Raw genomic sequence first — 21,097 nt, forward strand, 5'->3', positions numbered from 1 at the left:
TCAAGTATTAAGATTATAAATTACTTTAAAACTTTTTTCAAGATTATATATGTTCATGCATAAAGTGTTTGTGTTAAGTGACAAGGAAAGTTCGGGCAAAATCAAGTGGATAACGTAGGATTAAACAAAGAGTAAAGGTAAGTGGAGAAACATTGACTTTCCATAGAGAAGACAAAGTCCAAAACAATTAATAATGTTGTGGTGGTGTTAAATGCACCAGAGACTATTTTTACTAAATCTACTTGTTTCCTCTTGTCAAATCAATTATCATTTTTTTTTAATATTATTTATATACATACTAGTATTTACAACCTCGCATTGCGGCGGAGGTGTAAAACCTTGTATTTACATATCCACTCCACTCGAAAGCATGAAGTTATCACCACCACCGCTTTCGTTCGCCATCCCCTCTCCCGCAGTCAGTAACTTGCGTTAACCATTAAGAAAACTGGACAAAAAGTGGATGTAAAAACGTTGAACCACACACGCTCATTGCATCGTGTTAACACATTAAAATTAGACCAAGACATAAAATATAAAAAAATAACTAAGTTAACTTAACATCTATGCGTTGCGATGGGGCTGTTAAACGGGAAAATAGACATATCGTTCAACCACACACATGTGTTTCAGCGCGTTAACTCGTTAAATTCAAACGTAAAAGATGAAGAGTATAGGACACCAAAGTTGAAATTGGAAAAATATATTTTGTGACATACTTATAAATTATGAAAAAGTGAAGGGACCAAAAGTAAAAAAGTGAAAGTTATATAAAAATGAATATTGCATTGTACAAACTTGAATGCATATTGTACAAAACACTAATGCATGTTTTTCCCACTTTTATTATTATATAAATTAATCTCTCCAACATTTTGTAGTATTCGCTATATATATCAAATTAAAAGCTATTACGTAATTATTAATTTATTTTTATTTGTATTAATATTGTAAATATTATTTTAAAAATTTTAATAGTATCAGTACTAGTATTATTAACACACACTACACACATATATAGTTTTATAAATATAGTGATGGCTGGTAATAATAATATTATGATTATAATAAAGAACAAGAAACATAAAAAGAGATATAATAATAATAATAAATAAATAAATAAAATAGTTTTTGATTCAATATTTTAAATGGAGACATAAAATGGGAAAAATAAAATATCAGATGGGAGTAATATGTCAAAATAAAAATGTTAAAGGAATTAAAAGTTTAGAGGATGGGGAATGAGAAGTTAAATGATAGGTGTTACGTTTAACCTAACCCATGGCCTTATTATTATGTTAAATTGTACTTAGTTTACTCTATAACAAACTTTGGTTTTTATAAATTACAACTTGCATTCTTGATGGTTATTTTGCTATTCTTTTTCTAGCTAACAATGTTGAGTTGTTTTCTTGAAAAGAAGTTGATAAAGTGAACTAGACAAAGCAACTTGGTTATAACATATTGTTAGAACAAGTTTAGGAATTTCAAAAGTTTTAATAGTAACTAGTGATATATGGCCCATGCGTTGCAGCATGTGTTAAAACTTATAAAACTCGGTTTAAGCAGACTCGCTGGCATTTATTCCACTAAAAATATTCTTTTAGAAACGACAAACCCGGAATGTAAGAGGAAAACAGTAAAACTGGTTAATAATAAGAACCTTGAAGTAGCTTTGATGACTTGTAAACTTGTGCTTCGATAAGTCATGCATTATTGCAAAAGCTTAGTATTAAATGAAATTTATATTGAAGCGTAGATAAATATATGCCCATATTCAAAGTTTTGTATAACATCTTACTTTAAAAGTTATGAACAAAATAGAATGTCAAGCAAGGCTAGGGATTGAACCCATGTTTCACGAGTGAAAAAGTATGAGTCAAAGCACCAGACCGTATCTCTTCTTTAATTTATTTTAGATTTGGGACGTCAACTATCAATATTGGATAAAATGAATGGGTGGTGCCGTGGTGGTATTGTTCATACCTAGGGGTGTTCATAAAAATCCGAATCCGAATCGGTAACCGAAATATCCAAAAATCCAGTTATCTAAAATTTCGGATATCAGAATCTTGGATGTCCGAATTTTCGGATTCGGATTCATATAGTGATTTTGAAAATTTTCGGATAGTTCAGATATCCGAACTATCCAAAATATTTTTTTTAATTATTAAATAATAAATGTTATTTATAAATTTTGAATATTTTTCGAATACTTCGAATAATTTCAGATATTTTAAACAATATTTCGGATATCCAAAACATTGTTTAAAAGTAGTTATTTAATTTTTTCTAATAATTATTATTTTTCTTTGGATATTTCGGATTTCCGGTTTACCATCCGATTGGATATCCGAAATTTTGGTTTCGGATAGTGAATCCACTATTCGAAAAGTCCGGATATTTAAAGTTCGGATATCCGAGTTTCTGGATATTCGAATTTGAACACCCCTATTCCTACATGTCCTCATAATTAATTATGAAAATAATAATAGTTATTGTTATTATTACCTATATTATATATAATACCTCAGAGAACGACAAATGAAGACGTTTTGATATTAAGTAATTACAAAATAATCAACACATGAAGCATATTAAACAAAGGTAAAATGATTTTTAAAGCATAAAATCCCAAAATTTTAATTCATTACTAATATATTTATATTTTTTCACTCTTAATTTCGTTAAATTAAAAAATACTTACAACTTTGCTCCTTATAATTAAATAAGGGAATGTTAACGTACAAATGAAATTAACGTGTTAAACGTGAGAATCAAGTAGAGTAATTATGAGTAATTACATAATTACTATACTTGCATATATAATTACTCTACTTGATTCTCACGTTTAGCACGTTATTTCATTTGTATTTGATCCAACCCCTAATTAAATATATATTATTTTTATTTTAATTTGAAGCCAACTTCTCTCAACGATTTTGAAACGGCTATAATATTTTCATACGCTAATATTTTTTTAAAAAAGTTTACATCATAAAAACAAGCATTTTATTATCTTTAATTTAAGTATGATAATGCTATAATTTTTCTTTTTCAAAACATAACATGTTAAGTATGGGCGTTCACGGCCTGGTTTTAACGATTTTAAGTTAAACATGTGAGCCATACCATTAGTAGTGATTTTTTTCGTCGAAAATTGAAACAGAAAGTTAAATAAAAAAAAACAACCGTGATACCTAACCGATGATTGGTTTAAACTATTGTAATTAGGAAAGCACGTGTCATCTAGGTCGTTTTAAAAAAAATCATCGTACATCTAGGCAATTGGTTCCTTACACAAGGGAGCTCAAAACCATATTTGTGAATTTATCAATTTCGAGGCAAATTCAAGAGAACGAAAATTGTTGCAAGGAATCTTAATTTGTTGAAATATACTTCTCTTGATAGATGAATTTGATGCTAACAAATTTTCTGTTTTTGAATTTGCTTCCTATACAAGCGAAATTGATAAATTCGATTGCCAACTCTATTGGTCTTCGAAATCTTTGCCAAATGACTTCGTTTTGTTATCTAGTGAGCGAGTTACTTATATAGTTTCAGAAAACTTTGAAGACGTTTTTTTTTTCTAAACCACCTAATTCTACAAAAAGTTCCAAGGTCATTAAGCTTTCCGTTAATTTGTTCTCTTATGATGAGTTAGATGCCGAACACAGCTGAAAAGTTCTGCTTACAACTATACTAAATTGGTGAAGATAATTTGGATTCAATACTCTAAACCATTACCCATTCATGAATAATTCATACGGACAATTTAACCGGTGAAACTCTTCACTTTCACTTTTGTTACCAAGAACAATTACACTATATTCATCATAAATTTTACATCTGATTTTCACTCGATTTCACTCACAAAGAAGGTCCACATTGCTCATAGTCATCCATGTGAGCAAAATTGTGTGGAACTTACGTGTAAATCTATGATAACTAGCCAGCAAAAGTAAATATATGTAGTGTGATTGGTTAAATTGTCATTACATAGTATAAGTAGCCAATAAATTATAGTATAGATTACTGAAATTCAATTTGTCATTAAAATGGATGATTATATATTGTTGGTAAATCTGGATTGTATTCCTAAGTTGGTGAGCATGAAATTATCTAAGTTGAAGCCGGTCAAGTTGACTTACTTTCTAATTGTACTAGGATAAATATGATAACATCTTGGTCACCAAGTTAGGGCTAGATTTATAAATATAGTGCTTATTAAAACTACAATTGATTTCCCACCAAATGCATAAAAGAATTTGAATATCAAATTATTGTTACATGTTTGACTGTATATTTTCAATTATAGTCTTTTCTTATTTGTTGTATCAATCCCTTATTCACAACCTCATTTATAGCCTAGATTCTTGTTGTACTTTCTATATATTAACATACAGTTAATGAGAAAGAATCAATTTGGTTGAATACATTTTATATGGTATCAGTCAGGAAACCAATTTTCTTAAAAATATAGCCGCCGCCTAACCCTACAATTTGTCGCTCTGTTCTACAACAACTCTGTGTTTTCCGGTAGCTATGGAAACCACCGGTTCTGTTACCCATTAATGAATAATTCATACGGACAACTTTGTGTTTTACGGCAGCTATGGTAACCACCGGAAGCTATGGATTCAATACTCTAAACCATTACCCATTCATGAATAATTCATACGGACAATTTAACCAGTGAAACTCTTCACTTTCACTTTTGTTACCAAGAACAATTACACTATATTCGTCATAGATTTACATCTGAATTCCACTCGATTTCACTCACAAAGAAAGTCCACATTGCTCATAGTCATCCATGTGAGCAAAATTGTGTGGAACTTACGTGCAAATCTATGATAACTAGCCAACAAAAGTAGATATACGTAGTGTGATTTGTTAAACTGTCATTACCTAGTATAAGTAGCCAATAAGTTTTAGTATAGATTACTAAAATTCAATTTGTCATTAAAATGGATTATTATATATTGTTGGTAAATCTGGATCGTATTCCTAAGTCGGTGAACATGATATTATCTACGTTGAGAAGCCGGGCAAGTTGACTTACTTTCTAATTGTAATATGATAAGTATGATAACATCTTGGTCACCAAGTTAGGGCTAGATTTATAAATCTAGTGCTTATTAACACTACAATTGATTTCCCATCAAATGCATAAAAGGATTTGAATATCAAATTATTGTTACATATATATTTGACGGTATATTTTCAATTATAGTCTTTCCTTATTTGCTGTATCAATCCCTTATTCACAGCCTCATTTATCGCCTAGATTCTTGTTGTACTTTCTATATATTAACACACAGTTAATGAGAAAGAATCAATTTGGCTGAATACATTTTATATGGTATCAGTCAGGAAACCAATTTTCTTAAAAATATAGCCGCCGCCTCACCCTACAATCTGTCGCTCTGTTTTCCGGCAACTCTGTGTTTTCCGGCAGCTATGTCAACCACCGGTTCTCTTACATCTTCCGCCATAGGAACCATACCTCTCAACACCTTATCTTCACTCACAATCGTTACCATGCCTCCCTCTCTAAAACTTAGGGTTGTTCAAAAAGCTCACGGCTCGAAGCTCGCTCAAAAAAACTCGGAGAAAGCTCGCTCGAAATAGGCTCGATTGTAAGGGAGCCGAGCCTAGCTCGACTCGATTTCTAAACGAGCCGAGCCTGAGCTATCCCCGGCTCGACTCGAGCTCACTTGATAGGCTCGCTCGATTGGCTCAAACTATTTTATTTTAATTTATATATATACATACATGCATATAATTATCGAGCCCAATTATTTTGACACATGGGCTTTCCTTTAATACAACCCAATTTTGTTTCTCACTCCATAGTGCATATTCATAATTCCATATACTGAGTAACTGAGAGATGGGACTTCATAGTTCACACACTCAATGATCAGTATACGTTCCAGTTTCCACCCTAACCCTAGCCGTTCATATTCACCTTCGCCGCCGGCCGCCACTCATATTCACCTCCGCCATCGGCCGCATCTCATTCTCCGCCATCAGCGGCCGCTCATAGGTAAACTTGAGCCGAGCCGAGCCGAGCCGGCTCGATTTAAAACCGAGCTTGATCTCATATTTTTAGCTCGATTAAGAGTTCGAGCTCGAGCTCGAGCTCGAGCCGAGCCAGCTCGATTGAATATCGAGCTCAAGCTTGTCTTGGCTCGGGCTCGGCTCGTGAACATGCCTACTAAAACTCACTGAAACCAACTATTTAAGTTGGAAAACACAAATTGAATCCCTCCTCTATGGCCTTGACCTCTTTAAATACATTAATGGCACACTTCCGGCACCAAAACCATCTGTTGACAAAGACGGAAATTCAATTCCTCATGCTGACTATAACGCCTGGTTCCATCAAGATCGCCTACTCTTTGGAGCATTAGTCGGTAGCCTTTCTCCCTCTCTTGTCCTGTTAATCACAAATGCCAAATCTTCACTTGAGGCTTGGAAAACACTTTCCGACACTTATGCCTTCACCTCCTGTGGCCATATCAAACAGCTTCAATACCGCTTAAAACAATCCACCAGAAGTCCAAACCAAACAATAACCGACTTCAATAATCGGTCAAAGCTATAGCCGATGAACTCTCTATCCTTGGCAAACAACCGGGCCCATAAGAGATGTTACTGATGTTGTCTTAAACGAGTTGGATCCCACTTCTTACAAATCCGTCATCGATGTGGTTCATGGCCGTGATACCCCTATCTCGTTTCATGAACTTCACGAAAAATTAATCAACAAGGAGTTATTATTAGCCCAACAACACACCAACGGTTCCTACTCTCCACCAACCTACAACTGCTTTTGCTACTAATACTCGTCACACACATAAACCTTGGTACACTCGTAACTCTTCACAGAACCCAGGTATACTACCTACACCTTTAAAACCTTCGGCCACTCCCCAAACAACCCCTCAAAACGACCCTTTTTAGGCAAATGCCAATTCTGTTTTGCAAAAGGTCACTCTCTTACCTCATGTTTTGCCTTCAAGAAACAGTATCCTCACATTGGCTTACCTTCTTTGCCCAAAGGAACACAAAACAATGCACCACAAGCCACACGTTCCAAATGCAGACACCAATGACACCCGTCCATGGCTCTTCGATAGTGGTGCTTCTCACCACATTACAAAGGATCTAAATGCGCTATCTCTTCATGCTCCGTATGATGGTACTCAAGAACTCGTCATTAGCAATGGTTCGTCCCTTACTATTACTCATGTTGGCTCTTTAAACTTCATTTCGACATTGTTTCATTAATCTTACACAATGTTTTATATGTTTCGTCAATATCTACTAACATTATTTCTATCTCACGTTTATGCCTCGACAACAATATACTAATATAACTTTTCTCTCTTAATTTTGTTATCAAGGACTCCCACTCCCACTCCTTCGGGGAACAACTGAACACGGGATCTATGAGCTTTGCCCAAAATCCCCACGTCATGTTTTTTATGTTCAACAAAATAAACCATCCTTGTAGCATCACCGTCTTGGACATCCGCATAGTGTTACAAAATTTATCTACTGTTGTTTCGTCCATTCCTACTTTTAATAAGTAATGTAATTCTTGTTGAAAAAACTAGAGCCACAAACTTCCTTTTTATGAATCTTCTATTACTTATAATGCATCGCTTCAACTTTTATTTTTGGACGTATGGTCATCACTGATTATCTCTTATGATGGTTATAAATATTATATAATCTTCGTTAATCACTACACCAAATATACATGGATTTACCCCCTTAAAAAGAAATCCGACTCTCTTAATACATTCATTAATTTTCAAAATCTTGTAGAAATTATTTTCAATGTAAAATAAAACAATTATTTTCGGACAATGGTGGTGAATATATCAAACTTGCTTGTCATATTGCCTCATGTGGCATATCTCATCTTACATACCCACCCCACACACCGGAACATAATGGTTACGCCGAACGTCGACACCACCATATTGTCGAATCCGGCCTAACACTTCTATCTCATGCCAAAATACCTCTTAAATATTGGACTTTGCTTTCACCACCACAACTTATCTCATTAATTGCTTACCCACCTCCACCCTCAAAAATGATTCTTCATATCTACGTTTATTTAACAAACTACCAAACTACAATAAACTAAAAAGTTTTGGTTGTTTGTCATATCCTTGGTTACGGTCATACTCTTCCCACAAACTTCAAGCTAAGTCTAAACCATGTGTCTTTGTTGGGTATTCGCCTACTCAAAGCGCATATTATCTTTTAGATCCCCCAAAAAATAAAGTTTATATATCTCGTCATGTAAACTTTATTGAAGATCAATTCCCCTATGAAACTCTATCTCAATCGTCTACCCCTCACCCCCTAATCCAGACACTTGGTTATCGTTAACCATTCGTTTACATCCTAATTCCACAGCTGCCACACCATCTCACACAACACCCACCATTAATTCCTCTTCAAAACATATTATAAATTCACAATCCATTCCTCCTTTTGACTCCAGCACAACAACAACACAAAGCTCACATCCATACACCTCTGAAACCACGTCTCCAAATCCAACTATTTCCACAACCCATCAGCCCACTTCACAAATTAATTCTCCTCATCCGTCTACTCCCTCATCCCCCTCGCACCTCCCAGACAACCCTTCACCATCACCTGATTCATTCGCATCCCCACTCACAAACAATGGATACGTTACTTCTCCGCCGTGTACCCGCAAACCAAATCCCAAATATCACAATGATACATTTGTTCTCTACAATGCCACATCTCCTCATCCTAATGAACCAACAACTGTTACCCAAGCACTCAAAAGTCAGCTATGGCGCAAAGCCATGCAAGACGAATTCTACGCTCTCCAGCGAAATAAAACTTGGTCCCTTGTCCCACCCGATTTCACATCCAACCTTGTTGGTTGTAAATGGGTATTTTGAACTAAATTTAAACCTGATGGAATAGTGGATCGCCTAAAATCTCGTAAGTAGCCAAAGGTTATTACCAGCGTCCGGGCCTAGATTATGTCGAAAAATTTATTCCGGTTATCAAACCCGCTACTCTTCGCCTCATTCTTTCCTTAGCCACTTCTCAAAGTTGGTCTCTTCTTCAACTTGACATAAACAATGCATTTCTTCAAGGTAATCTAACCGAGGATGTTTTCATGTCTTAACCACCCGGTTTTGTCGATCCATCCTTTCTGAATCACGTTTGCAAGTTACACAAGGCCATCTACGAACTTCGCCAAGCTTCACGTTCTTGGTATGATGAACTAAAAGCATACCTTCTCTCGGTTGGTTTCACACCAACTATCTCCGATCCATCTCTATTCATTAATCATGTTACTCAATCTCCTATCTATCTGCTAGTCTATGTCGATGACATTATTGTCACTAGCCGAATTCATAGCTCGTTAATTGTTTTATCAAATCTCTTGCATCTCGATTTTCCCTTAAAGATCTAGGTTCTTTGTCATATTTTTTAGTTGTTGAATTTATTCCCCAAAACAATGGTCTTTTTATTTCTCAATCCAAATATGTCCTTGATTTGTTAACTCGCACCAACATGAGTGATTGCAAACCGACGTCCACTCCAATGTCCTTCTCGGATCATCTCACACCCACCGATAGAACACCTATACCATTGCCAACCCAATACCATTCATTTGTCGATGCCTTAAAGTATCTCTCCCCCATGAGACCCGACGTTGCCTTCGCCTTTAAACAAACTTTCTCAGTTTATGCATTCACCTACTAATATACATTGGGCAACACTTAAACGATTATTTCGCTATCTTCACGGGGCATATTAAACCTTCATGCATTCACCGATGCGGATTGGGCCAATGACCGACATACTTATCGTAGTACCACGGGTTACATTATAGATCTCGGATCAAATCCAGTTGCTTGGAGCTCCAAACGCCAACCAACAGTGGCGAGATCATCTACCGAAGCAGAATTTAGGGCCGTTGCCTCCATCGCCATGGAAGTTCAATGGCTTATATCACTTTTATCTGAGTTTGGTTACAAGTCTGCCGTCACACCTGCAATCTATTGTGACAATCTAAGTGCCACACATTACTCGGCGAACCCGGTCTTTCACTCCCGTATGAAACATCTCGCTCTTGATTTTAACTTTGTACGAGAAAAAGTTCAAAACCGTACAATACGCGTCACACACATCTCCGGCGATGACCAGCTTGCTGATGCTTTCACTAAACCACTACTGAAGCAAAGATTTTACACACTTATTTCCAAGATTGGACTAACTTCACGATCGTCCATCTTGCGGGGGGGCATATTATCAGTACAATTGATTTCCCACCAAATGCATAAAAAGATTTGAATATCAAATTATTGTTACATGATCGTATATTTTCAATTATAGTCTTTCCTTATTTGCTGTATCAATCCCTTATTCACAGCCTAGACTCTTGTTGTACTTTGTATATATTAACACACATTTAATGAGAAAGAATCAATTTGGTTAAATACATTTTTTAGTGCTTAGGTAGAGGTTTTGTATAGGTGATCAATAAAGTATTATTGTAATGAGTTTTTAAGTCAGTTTTCTCTAGCAATAATAAAATATATTTATTGGCTCTGTGCCTTGAAATGGTATCAGAGCTTGGACGCTCAGTGTAATTTTTGACTAAGCTCGAGGTACTCGGGATTTAAAATAAGATCTAGCCACAACATGGAAGTATGTCGTCGTAAAGAGATCTAAGGCCAATCGATCAAAGACACAACGAAAGATTGAGGGATACCCAATCAATTGCTTTAAGAAGCCTCATCCTATTTATTAATTTTAGGAACCACGCAACCAAAACTAAATCCAACTTGTTGCCCAATCTGGTGATCAGATTTTCGACCAAAAGACTGTTGTTCAATTATCTTGGTTAAACGATTTTGAGTCCAAATAAAAAATAGCTCTGACCAGTGATCGGATGGACTGGTTCAAGAAAAGAAGACGATCAATGGTCGGTGAACATGAATAATCGAGTTACGGTTCCAAAATTATGTGTGTGATTGTTGGTAATTTCGTATCGTATTCACACGTTGGTTAATATGAAAAGATCTAAGTTGACAAGTCGGTGTAGTTGGTTTAGTTTTTTAATTGTAACATGATTAGTTTGGTAATGTATTAGTCTCCAAGTTAGTGTTAGATCATATCATTAAATATAGGATTTAGGTAGAGGTTTTGGAAAGGTGACCAATAGAAGTATTTATCATTTCAGAGCCTTATATTATCAATGAATAAGCATTGTCCAAAATTAATATATAAATTCTTTTGATCATATTTTGTGTTTGTCATCATCTTAAACGATAAACCTTTTCATGTGGATATGGACATTGTTTCCACTAGATGGCGGCAACACGTTGACTCTCTGAAGCAAAAGACTACCTGAAAGATATATAGTCGGCAGCCGGCACATTATATAATGTTCCATGATGGTTGATAGAGATAAATTAATTAATTAAGGATTATTCCGCCACCATATATATAATCTAGTTCATCATTCTCACATGCAATCAAGTGTTTTCAAGAATTTTAAATTTTGAAAAGGAGATCAACAAAGATGTATATACACACACATAGGAAGACCACTTGGCCCACTAATGATAGACAATGACAGAATTCCTATCCAGAATGATGTCAAAAGGAAAGCTTTAGTAGTCAGAGTGTGTGTAGCAATTCGAGATCATATATAGATCTAGTCAAACATAAGAAAATAAATAGCACATACTTCGTATATAGCACGGCTTATGATTTATGAATGTGTAAGTTGTCTTATCCTTTAAGGCAACTTTTGTCTCCATGCTCTTTTCTTGTCTTTCTTTTCGAACTTTCCACTGTTAATAGCACCACAAAATGGTGTGAGCCTCTATACCATGAACCAAGTTGTACTATTATCATCATAATGCACATCCTTCTTGAAAACATCCGCTAGCCGCCGATAGTTAATTCCATAAATAAAATGATAGAACCCTGGAAATTAAAGATGGCATTGATAGATTAATTCAATTCGAGAAGTATTAGATATCCGATAAAAAAAAGTATAAAACCTATGATTTTGATAAACATAAACATATGATCCATAAACAAGAACAAGAACAAGAACATATAAGGAGACCTAAATGTATTGATAATGTTACGGTTACTTAGACCCTTCGGTATTATCACCTATTTATTTCCGTTGGACCCTTCAGCTTCCTTGAATCTGGCCCTAATACCCACTCGTAGAGAAGACGGGTTCGTATCATAAAAGCTCCGAAATAGTGAAAAGAAAACATATGTTTTGTTTGAAGGCAATGTGAATATGTGAAGGCATTGAAAAGAAATTTTAGCAATGACAAAGACCCCTTATTGGATTAGTCAACGTTTAGACATTCTACTAATCATCATGTATATCCTATTATCCTCTAAGTGGTGTACTCTCATATTCACCTCTGTAGAGCATTCATAAAAACAAGTGTGCTTTGACTATGTCAATCAAAGTTATTAGTAATATAAAATTAAGGAAAATTTGACAACAATATCTAATGTGAAAATTTAATTTATGTAACCGTAGAGGAAAATACTGGGGTAAACTCTAAAGTTGCCAAAACTTCTTGGTGATTTTAGTCTCATAAGTACGTGACGTTTTAAGGATTTACTTTAAAGTAAATAAACATTGATACACGTTAGAAAGTATGGAGTATACACAAGTTTAAAACTATTAATATTTCGGACACCATGGAACTTCATGGTTTTTGCGGCGAAGCCTCTAGATAAGTGGCATGTAAGCTCGGTGGTAAGCAATTATTAAGCAGTGACAACGATGCTCAGTAATAACGATGCTCGTTGGCCCATATATGTGTAGTAGTAACAAAGAGCAATACCCACCTTCTAATAAATTATACTTAGGTTTACCCATGTATAACTAAGCAGTTATAATCATCAATTGTTGTATCCTTTCTCAAAGAATGTGGTGACTCAGTTTAATCGTTGTGACGACTCTTTACCTATACATTCTCGTTCTTGCCGTTCTTTTTGGTCATGTCTTATTATAGATTCTATACACTCAAAATACTTTCATCTGATAGTAAAACTCACACGATTCATAAACCTATCCAGGTTATTTGGAAATGTGAAACTTACAACACACTGAACACTTACCATTGAACTCTTAGTATATTCTACGTCCCATCACCGCGTTTACAAGGTAGTCAGATAATTTGGGTGTGTGTAATATGGCACCAAGAATACTCACTTCTTCCTTTTTTAGATTTGCTCTTATCTTTGTTATCAGTATTTTGACTAAAGTTCTTTGTTTTTCACTAACTTTGTTTTGTATACTATATGACAAAGATAACCAAACAACCTCACTATCAATGTACGTGGTTTTCTATGTGGGAAAAGTGTCATAATATCTTTTAGGATATGCTAGCTTTCAAGCAAGTATATAAATTCAAGTGTCATGATCTGTTATCATATACCATTTGCTAATATCTTCTTTAAAGCTTATACTATACTCGGGTCTTTGAATTCTTTCGTAGAAATGACAAAACCAACTTCCCTTCATGTCTCAGTATTTATAATCTTACTTCTTTGTGCACATTTGAGCAAATCTGAAGTAACAAGTTTTCGCGGTCTCAAGAGTTTGGATAGCAGACAGATTTTACATAAACTCGGGTACGATCTATCTAAGTTGAGGCATTCCCACAGGAGATCAATGGCTGGGACACACCAAACAGCACCAGGGAGTCCAGATCCACAACACAACAAAAAAAGTCCAAACATGTCCTAAAATTACCTCTTATTTGGTTTCGTGTGTTTTCCAACTATTGTAGTGTTGTCTGTTTGTCCTTTTTTTTGTGTGTCTGTCTGCATGTGTTATGCTCGTTAATTATGTACTTTTAAATCTTTCTTTCTTTTCTTGTATTTCCTACTTTTGTGCTTAATGAGGACATGTCATAGTGTGTATTGAAAGATACAACGTTTCTCCGTCTATTTATAAAAAGTATGACTAGTTATATAATTTCATATTTTATATGATTTTGCTTGGATCAGTGTAATGTCAACTTAATAAGTAATAACAATGTCATTATTGTTAAAATTAATTCACATGAGGATAATGTTTAGCTGCACATGGGTGGTTGTAGGGGCGTCTCCGAGAATTTATGTACCTCGGCCGGACCGAAATAGAAAGGCCCGTGTGCCAAAACGAGTAATGAATATATAAACTATTTCTTTTAAACAACAATAACGTTATAACAACTATAGCTAAAATATAATAATAAAATCAAATAAATTTATCGTAAATGAGTTAAGCATTACACATAGTATGCGTATGCACGTCCCCCATCAACGTATTTTTTTGTTTTACGCACCCGTAACTCTTCCTCAGCCAGGATGGGACAGAATAGCAGAGCAAGAACAAGTATTAGTAGCATAACAAAAACGTGTTCCTTGTCATTAATATATTAATAGCTAATGACATGCCGATTATTTGTAAAGTTCTCATAGCATTCCTTATCAAATCGATTTTGGTTTTGGCGCAAGTTAAATTGATAATTTACTTTAATTTAGTATTACTTAAAAAAGAAAAAAATATTTGTATTATTGTTTAAAAAGAAAAAAAACATTTGTATTACTTAAAAAAAGGAAAAAATTAGAAAAAAAAGTTGAAAAAGTTTTTGGAAGTATGCAAAACTATCGTACAAAAGTAACAATAATATAATATTATTAATTATCATGTCTTCTTCAAAACTACATCTCGCTGCAATTCAAACTCACCGAAAAATTTTCCGGCGAGGTTTCTTTCCTTTGTTATATCCTTTTTCTTTCTCTTTTTTCATTATTTCACAAACCATTGGCCCAATTTCAGTTGTTAATGTTTAAAAAAACTAATATATGCTTAAAAATTTTGTGCCCTCTATCAAAACTGTGCCTCGGACGAGGGTGCGGCTCGCACACCTCAAGAGCCGGCCCTGGATGGTTGCACTTAATCAGGAGAAGTTTGTTATTTGAGTTTGAATAATATTAACGTTGGTCATCCTATGACTGAGTTAATTGCTCCTTTTAATTCGTAGGTAGTTTATTTTTTTACGTTATTTTGTAGGCTATATAAAGCCATCTTCTTTCCATTGTTATGTACGCAGTTTTCTACAATCAATTAATTGAGTGAATGCTTTGAATATTATCACTGTTACCATATTGTTAGCTTCTTGTGTTTTCTCTTGATTACCAACATTGTGATATCAAAGCACAAGTCTGAGTGAGCCCATTTGTTCGTGAGTTTATCCACCATGAGTGAGCCGTCCAACAATATACTCAAATTCCAATCTTTAAGGGGGAGGGGTACGAATACTGGAACATCATAATGAGGACGATCCGAGGTCTAAAGACCTATGGGATCTGGTGGAGTCTGGAATCACTGAATCCAATCATGCTTCACCAGCCTATCGGAAAGCCAGGAAAAAAGATGCAAAGGCTATGGCCTTGATCCAACAAGGAGTACATGATCAATTGTTTTCAAGAATTGCTGCTGCGTCCACGACAAAGGAAACCTGGGATACCCTAAGAATTGAATTTCAAGGGGACTCCCAAGTTCAAGCGGTTAAGTTACAAGGACTGAGGAGGGATTTTGAGAACCTCCTAATGAAGAATGGGGAGAGAATGGGGAGATGATAGGTGATTATTTCTCCAGGGTAATGACCATTGTGAGTCAACAAAGAGCTTACGGTGAAGTAGTTCCTGATCAAAAGATAGTTGAAAAAGTTTTAAGAAGTCTTACTCCAAAATTTGATTATGTGGTGCCTTCTATTGAGGTTGCCTATGATCTGACACAATTAACCCCAGTTAAACTCATGGGATCTCTACAATCCCAGGAAGAAAGAATGTCGGGTCATTCTGATGAAACCAAGACAGATGCAGTAACTGATGAACAGGCTTTACAAGCCATGCAAGGTGTAAGGAGAAACCCTAATGAAGGAGGGTTTAGTGCTGCAAGAGGAAGGGGTCGAGGTCAGATTCGGGGTAGAGGAAGAGGAAGATCAAGTGAAAGGAACCGTGGACCATAATGCTATCATTGCAACAGATTTGGGCATATCAAGAAAGATTGTTGGTATAATGATGAGCAGCATGGTAACATGGCTGCTGAGCAAGAGGAAATCCAAGAAGAAAATGAAGATCAAAGGCTGTTTTTGGCTTATACCGATGATGAAATCTTAACTGATGAGTTCATGTTAATGGCAGGTCCAGACACTTACTCTAATACTTTCCTTTGGTTTATTGATTCTGGATGCTCCAACCATATGACGGGTGTTAAGTAAGGGTTCACTAGGCTTGATGAATCTTTCAAGCATCATGTGAACCTAGGTGACAAGAAGCAGGTGAAGGTTGAAGGGAAAGGAGATATTCGGATAAGTACAAAAGATGGTAACTCCAAGATTCTATGTGATGTTTACTATGCCCCTAAACTTGAATACAACCTATTAAGTGTAGGGCAGTTAATGAAAAGAGGCTTTGCTTTGCACTTTGATGATGGTGCATGTTCTATTGTTCATAAAGAGACTCAAACTGAACTTATCCGAGTAGCGTTGGCTCCTAACAACATGTTCATTTTGGATGCTACCAAAACCAAACCATGTACCAAAAAAACCAAAGGAGATACCGTCTCCTTTTTATGGCACAACAGGTTTGGTTACTTGCATTGTGAAGGGTTGCATGCTCTTCACAACAAAGGCATGGTTCATGGGTTACCATACATAAGAAACTTTGAATTCTGTGAAGGATGTATTCTTGGAAAACAGATCAGAGGATCATTCATGGCAACACCTGGAGAGCATCAAACAAGCTAGCTGGAGTTAGTACACTCTGATGTGTGTGGCCCGATGCAGATACCTAGTCTGGGTGGAAGTAAGTACTTTCTATTGTTTGTTGATGACTTCTCTAGAATGTGTTGGATTTATTTTATTGAAAAGAAGTCTGACGTGTTTATGAAATTTAAGATCTTTAAGGCCTTAGTTGAAAAGCAAAGTCGCCATCAACTTAAGGTCTTAAGGACATACAGGGGTGGGGAATATTGTTCAAATGAGTTTAACTCTTTTTGTGAAGTGAATGGAATTAGGAGGGAATTGGCTGCCCCTTATACCCCTGAACAAAATGGGGTGTCGGAGAGAAGAAACAGAACTGTCCTCAACCTAACATGAAGCATGCTCAAGGCAAAACAAATGCCAAACTACTTCTGGGCTGAAGTTGCAGCCACTGCAGTCCGAGTGTTAAATGTGTCACCCACTAAGTCCCTCTCTACTCAAACCCCTTTTGAAGTATGGATGAACAGGAAGCCAATAGTAAGCAACATGAGGGTATTTGGTTTTCTTGCATACGGGCTTATTCCTTCTCAAGTTAGAAGAAAGCTTGATCACAGGTCAAACAAATGTATCTTCATTGGTTATTCTAATCAAACCAAGGGATACAGATTGTATGACCCTATTACCAAGAGAATTCAAACAAGGAGAGATGTGGAGTTCATTGAAGAATCTCAATGGGACTAGAAGGGCAAGACACTTAATGAGTCATATCAACTTGTTGAGGATGACTCAGAGGAAATGTTATCTGATGATGAAGCCAATGATCAACCAACTAGTCCGACCCTGGACCAAAGTTCATCTCAAACAAGCAACCAACAAAGTGACATTCAAGGTGATGTACCCGTGTTAGAAAAAGACAAAAAATTATATGATCAAATTTAATATAATTTCCATATTAAATATTATGGTAACAAAAAAATTCAAGACCGTTGGAGCATTATCAAGGAGATTTCCTTCCTTTTCTTTCTTACTATATTTCCTTGTATAATTCATTTGATTCAATTATATAATGTATTCCCATTTCTTTTGTAAATCAACGAATACAATTACAAAGCAATAACAATTTTGATATTCTCCTTTCTAACATGGTATCAAAGTAGGCCATATGATATTAGGATCAAACTGCTTGTTCCCTTTCATCTTCTACTCACCAATCTGATAAAAAACTTGCAAACCCGCAAACCATGGCCGCTGATAATAGCAACAACAATGACGACCTTGCTTTACAAATCACCAATTTCCTGAAAAACAGCCATAACACCCAAAAACAAAGCCTCTCTGATAGTTTGAAAATTAGTCTCAAGCTTAACAGTCAAAATTACGACCTATGGGCTCGAATGATTCGAGTAGCCATAGAGGGTAAATCAAAGAAACTTTTGAATCACTTGTCGGGATGCCCTGCACCACCGGAACCAAGCGATGAAAAGTATGAACAATGGGAACAAGATGACCTTGTTGTGGTCTCATGGTTGATTCAAAATATTGAACCCGCTCTTGCAAGCAACCTAACCGAATTTCCTACAGCTAAAGCATTGTGGGATGCGTTGGTGGTTACTTACAGTAGCGGGAACGATAAACTACAAACCTTCGACTTACATGTCAAGGAAAATGGAATCAAACAAAACGGCTCACCTCTCGAAGATTTCTGGATCGTTATGCAAGGAGTGTGGGGAGAAATTGAAAGGCGAGATCCAAACCCGATGACGTGTTCGACCGACATAACAACATACAACAAAATCCGGTTAGAACAAAAGCTATTTCAATTCCTCAATGCCCTTGACCGACAATACGATGCTGTCAAAAGAGAGATCCTTCGGTGGGACCCGCTACCCTCGGCCGAGGGAGCCTACGCAGCCATTCGCAAGGAGATGGCGCATTAGGGCATATTAGGAACCATCAAATCCCCTCAAAATGGTGTGGCGGCAGGCTTGGCTGCCAACGGGTCACACGAAGCCGAAGGTCTAGGGTTTCTATCAAAGGGACAATTCGGTTAGAAAAGCTCCAACGGAGGTTCATCATTCCGGGTCGGTAAAACAAAACTAAAATGCAGCCACTGTGGTATGTCTAAACATAACAAAGATCAATGCTTCAAAATTGTCAGCTTCCCTGAGTGGTGGAACGATGGCCACAAAAAGAGAAATAAAGAAGGGGGAAAAGCAACCGCCACCATCAGCAGCTCAGAAACCACCGGTACCGGAGAAAGGAATGGTAGCTTTAGTGGCATCGTATCGGCTGGAGAAGGAAGCGTCGGTGAAGATAGAGGTAACGGGTTTGAGAAACTATTCTCAAACCCTTGCTTATTACGTCCTAACATTTTTAATCCTTTGTATATAGAATTGATAAATGATTCTTTCAAAAATTGTGATAACATTAATGCCTGCCAAACTTTTGAAAATTTTAAAATAGCCCATGAAGATTCTGCCTTTGGTCAAAATAATATTAAATGTTTTAATTCTTTTGAAGTATTAAATAACATTCCCAAAAATTCAAATAAGTTAGATACTGGTCAGTTTTCAAAAGGTATAAAACATAAAAATTCACAAGATTTTATTTTTAAATCTAGCCAAAATAAAGTTTGTGGAGATCCAAGAATTGAAAACAAAAACTTGGAACCAATTAGGCAAGCTAACATGGCTAATACTTATGAAAAACTAGATAAATCATGGATATTCGATTGTGGTGCTACCGATACCATGACTTTCGAATTATCGGACATAGTTTCAAGCTCTACACCTAAAATTGATCACATCAAAACTGCTAATGGGGGAATCGATCCTGTTAAAGGAGGAGGAATTATTGAAATTTCTCCAACATTAAAACTTTCAAATTGCCTTTATGTCCCATCTTTATCGCATAAATTGTTGTCTATTAGTCATGTGACAAAAGAATTGAATTGTACTGCTTTAATGCATCTCACCTTTTGTATTTTACAGGACATTAGGTCGGGGACGATCATTGGGAGTGGCACTGAACGCCAAGGGTTGTATTATGTGGAAGAAGTGGCTCAACATGGTACTGTGATGTTAGCTCATGGAACAACACAAAGAGAAGCTTGGTTATGGCATAGAAGATTGGGACACCCATCTATCGGTTATTTGCACTTATTGTTTCCTAAATTATTTCCTTTTAATGAAACTTTAAATTGTGAAACTTGTGTTTTGGCTAAAAGTCATAGACACACATTTAAACCAAATAACACAAAAGTTGATTTCCCTTTTTCCCTCATACATTCGGATGTATGGGGACCAGCGGAAGTTCTTGGAGGACAAAACTTTAGTTTTTTCGTGCTTTTTGTTGATGATTGCACTCGTATGATATGGATTTACTTTCTAAAAAATAAATCTGAAGTTTTTGATAAATTTACTATGTTTTATACCATGATACAAACACAATTTAAAACCAGCATTCAAACTCTTCGGTCCGATAATGGGGGGAGAGTTCATAAATGATTCAATGAAACAATTTTGTCAAACAAAAGGAATAATTCACTAAACGTCTTGTCCATACACTTCTGAACAAAACAGCACCGTCGAACAAAAAAACCACATACTTTTAGAAATTACTCGAGCTGTTCTAATTGAATCTCAAGTTCCGAAATCTTTTTGGCCTGAAGCCCTCGCCACTGCCACATACCTTATAAATCGACTACCAACCAAAGCTCTTGACCTAAAAACGCCTCTCCAAACCCTTTCAGAATTTACCAAACTCCCACCCACACTTACATTACAACCACGAGTATTCGTTTGCTCCGCCTTTGTCCACATACCGAAAATCCACCCGACCAAACTTGACCCATGTGCCGAGAAATGTGTGTTTTTAGGCTATGGTGTCAACCAGAAAGGATATCGATGCTATAGCCCAAAAAGACGTCACATGTACACAACCATGAACTGTGACTTCCTTGAAACCGATTTTTTTTATACCTCTCAACACAATGGTCAGGGGGAGACAGAGTATGACACGCTAAGTTGGCTAGAATGGGTTTCAAAGTGGATCTCATCGTCCGAAGAAGTCAATCACAGTACCCAAGATGAGTCACGAGCTTCACAACAACTTGATGGCCCAATAATCAGTGTTCAATGTAACCAAAATACTCCCGACCTAGTGTCCGAGGTAAGTAATTCTCAAACACATGAAGACATACAAACTACCGAGTCTCGTGAAAATCAAAATATTGTTAACTATGAGATAGCAGTAGAACAAACAGT

At 36.0% G+C, this 21,097-nt stretch overlaps 1 protein-coding gene across 1 annotated transcript; it reads left to right on the plus strand.

Annotated features, from left to right (window-relative positions):
* The first annotated feature begins 18,073 nt into the window (after window positions 1-18,073).
* On the plus strand, window positions 18,074-18,769 carry LOC143579772 (uncharacterized). The gene has a single exon (XM_077062982.1). The coding sequence runs from the start codon at window positions 18,074-18,076 to the stop codon at window positions 18,767-18,769; it is 696 nt and encodes a 231-aa protein (XP_076919097.1).
* Window positions 18,770-21,097: the final 2,328 nt, after the last annotated feature.

The sequence above is a fragment of the Bidens hawaiensis genome, unplaced genomic scaffold (assembly GCF_021521415.1).
Source record: "Bidens hawaiensis isolate Kalapana, Puna unplaced genomic scaffold, B.hawaiensis_p1.1 tig00029948_1, whole genome shotgun sequence".
NCBI classification, from domain to species: Eukaryota; Viridiplantae; Streptophyta; class Magnoliopsida; order Asterales; family Asteraceae; genus Bidens; species Bidens hawaiensis.

What these genes read in the sequence shown, in the direction of transcription:
- LOC143579772 (XM_077062982.1), top strand. Translation starts at nt 18,074, where the DNA reads ATGGCCGCTGATAATAGCAACAACAATGACGACCTTGCTTTACAAATC.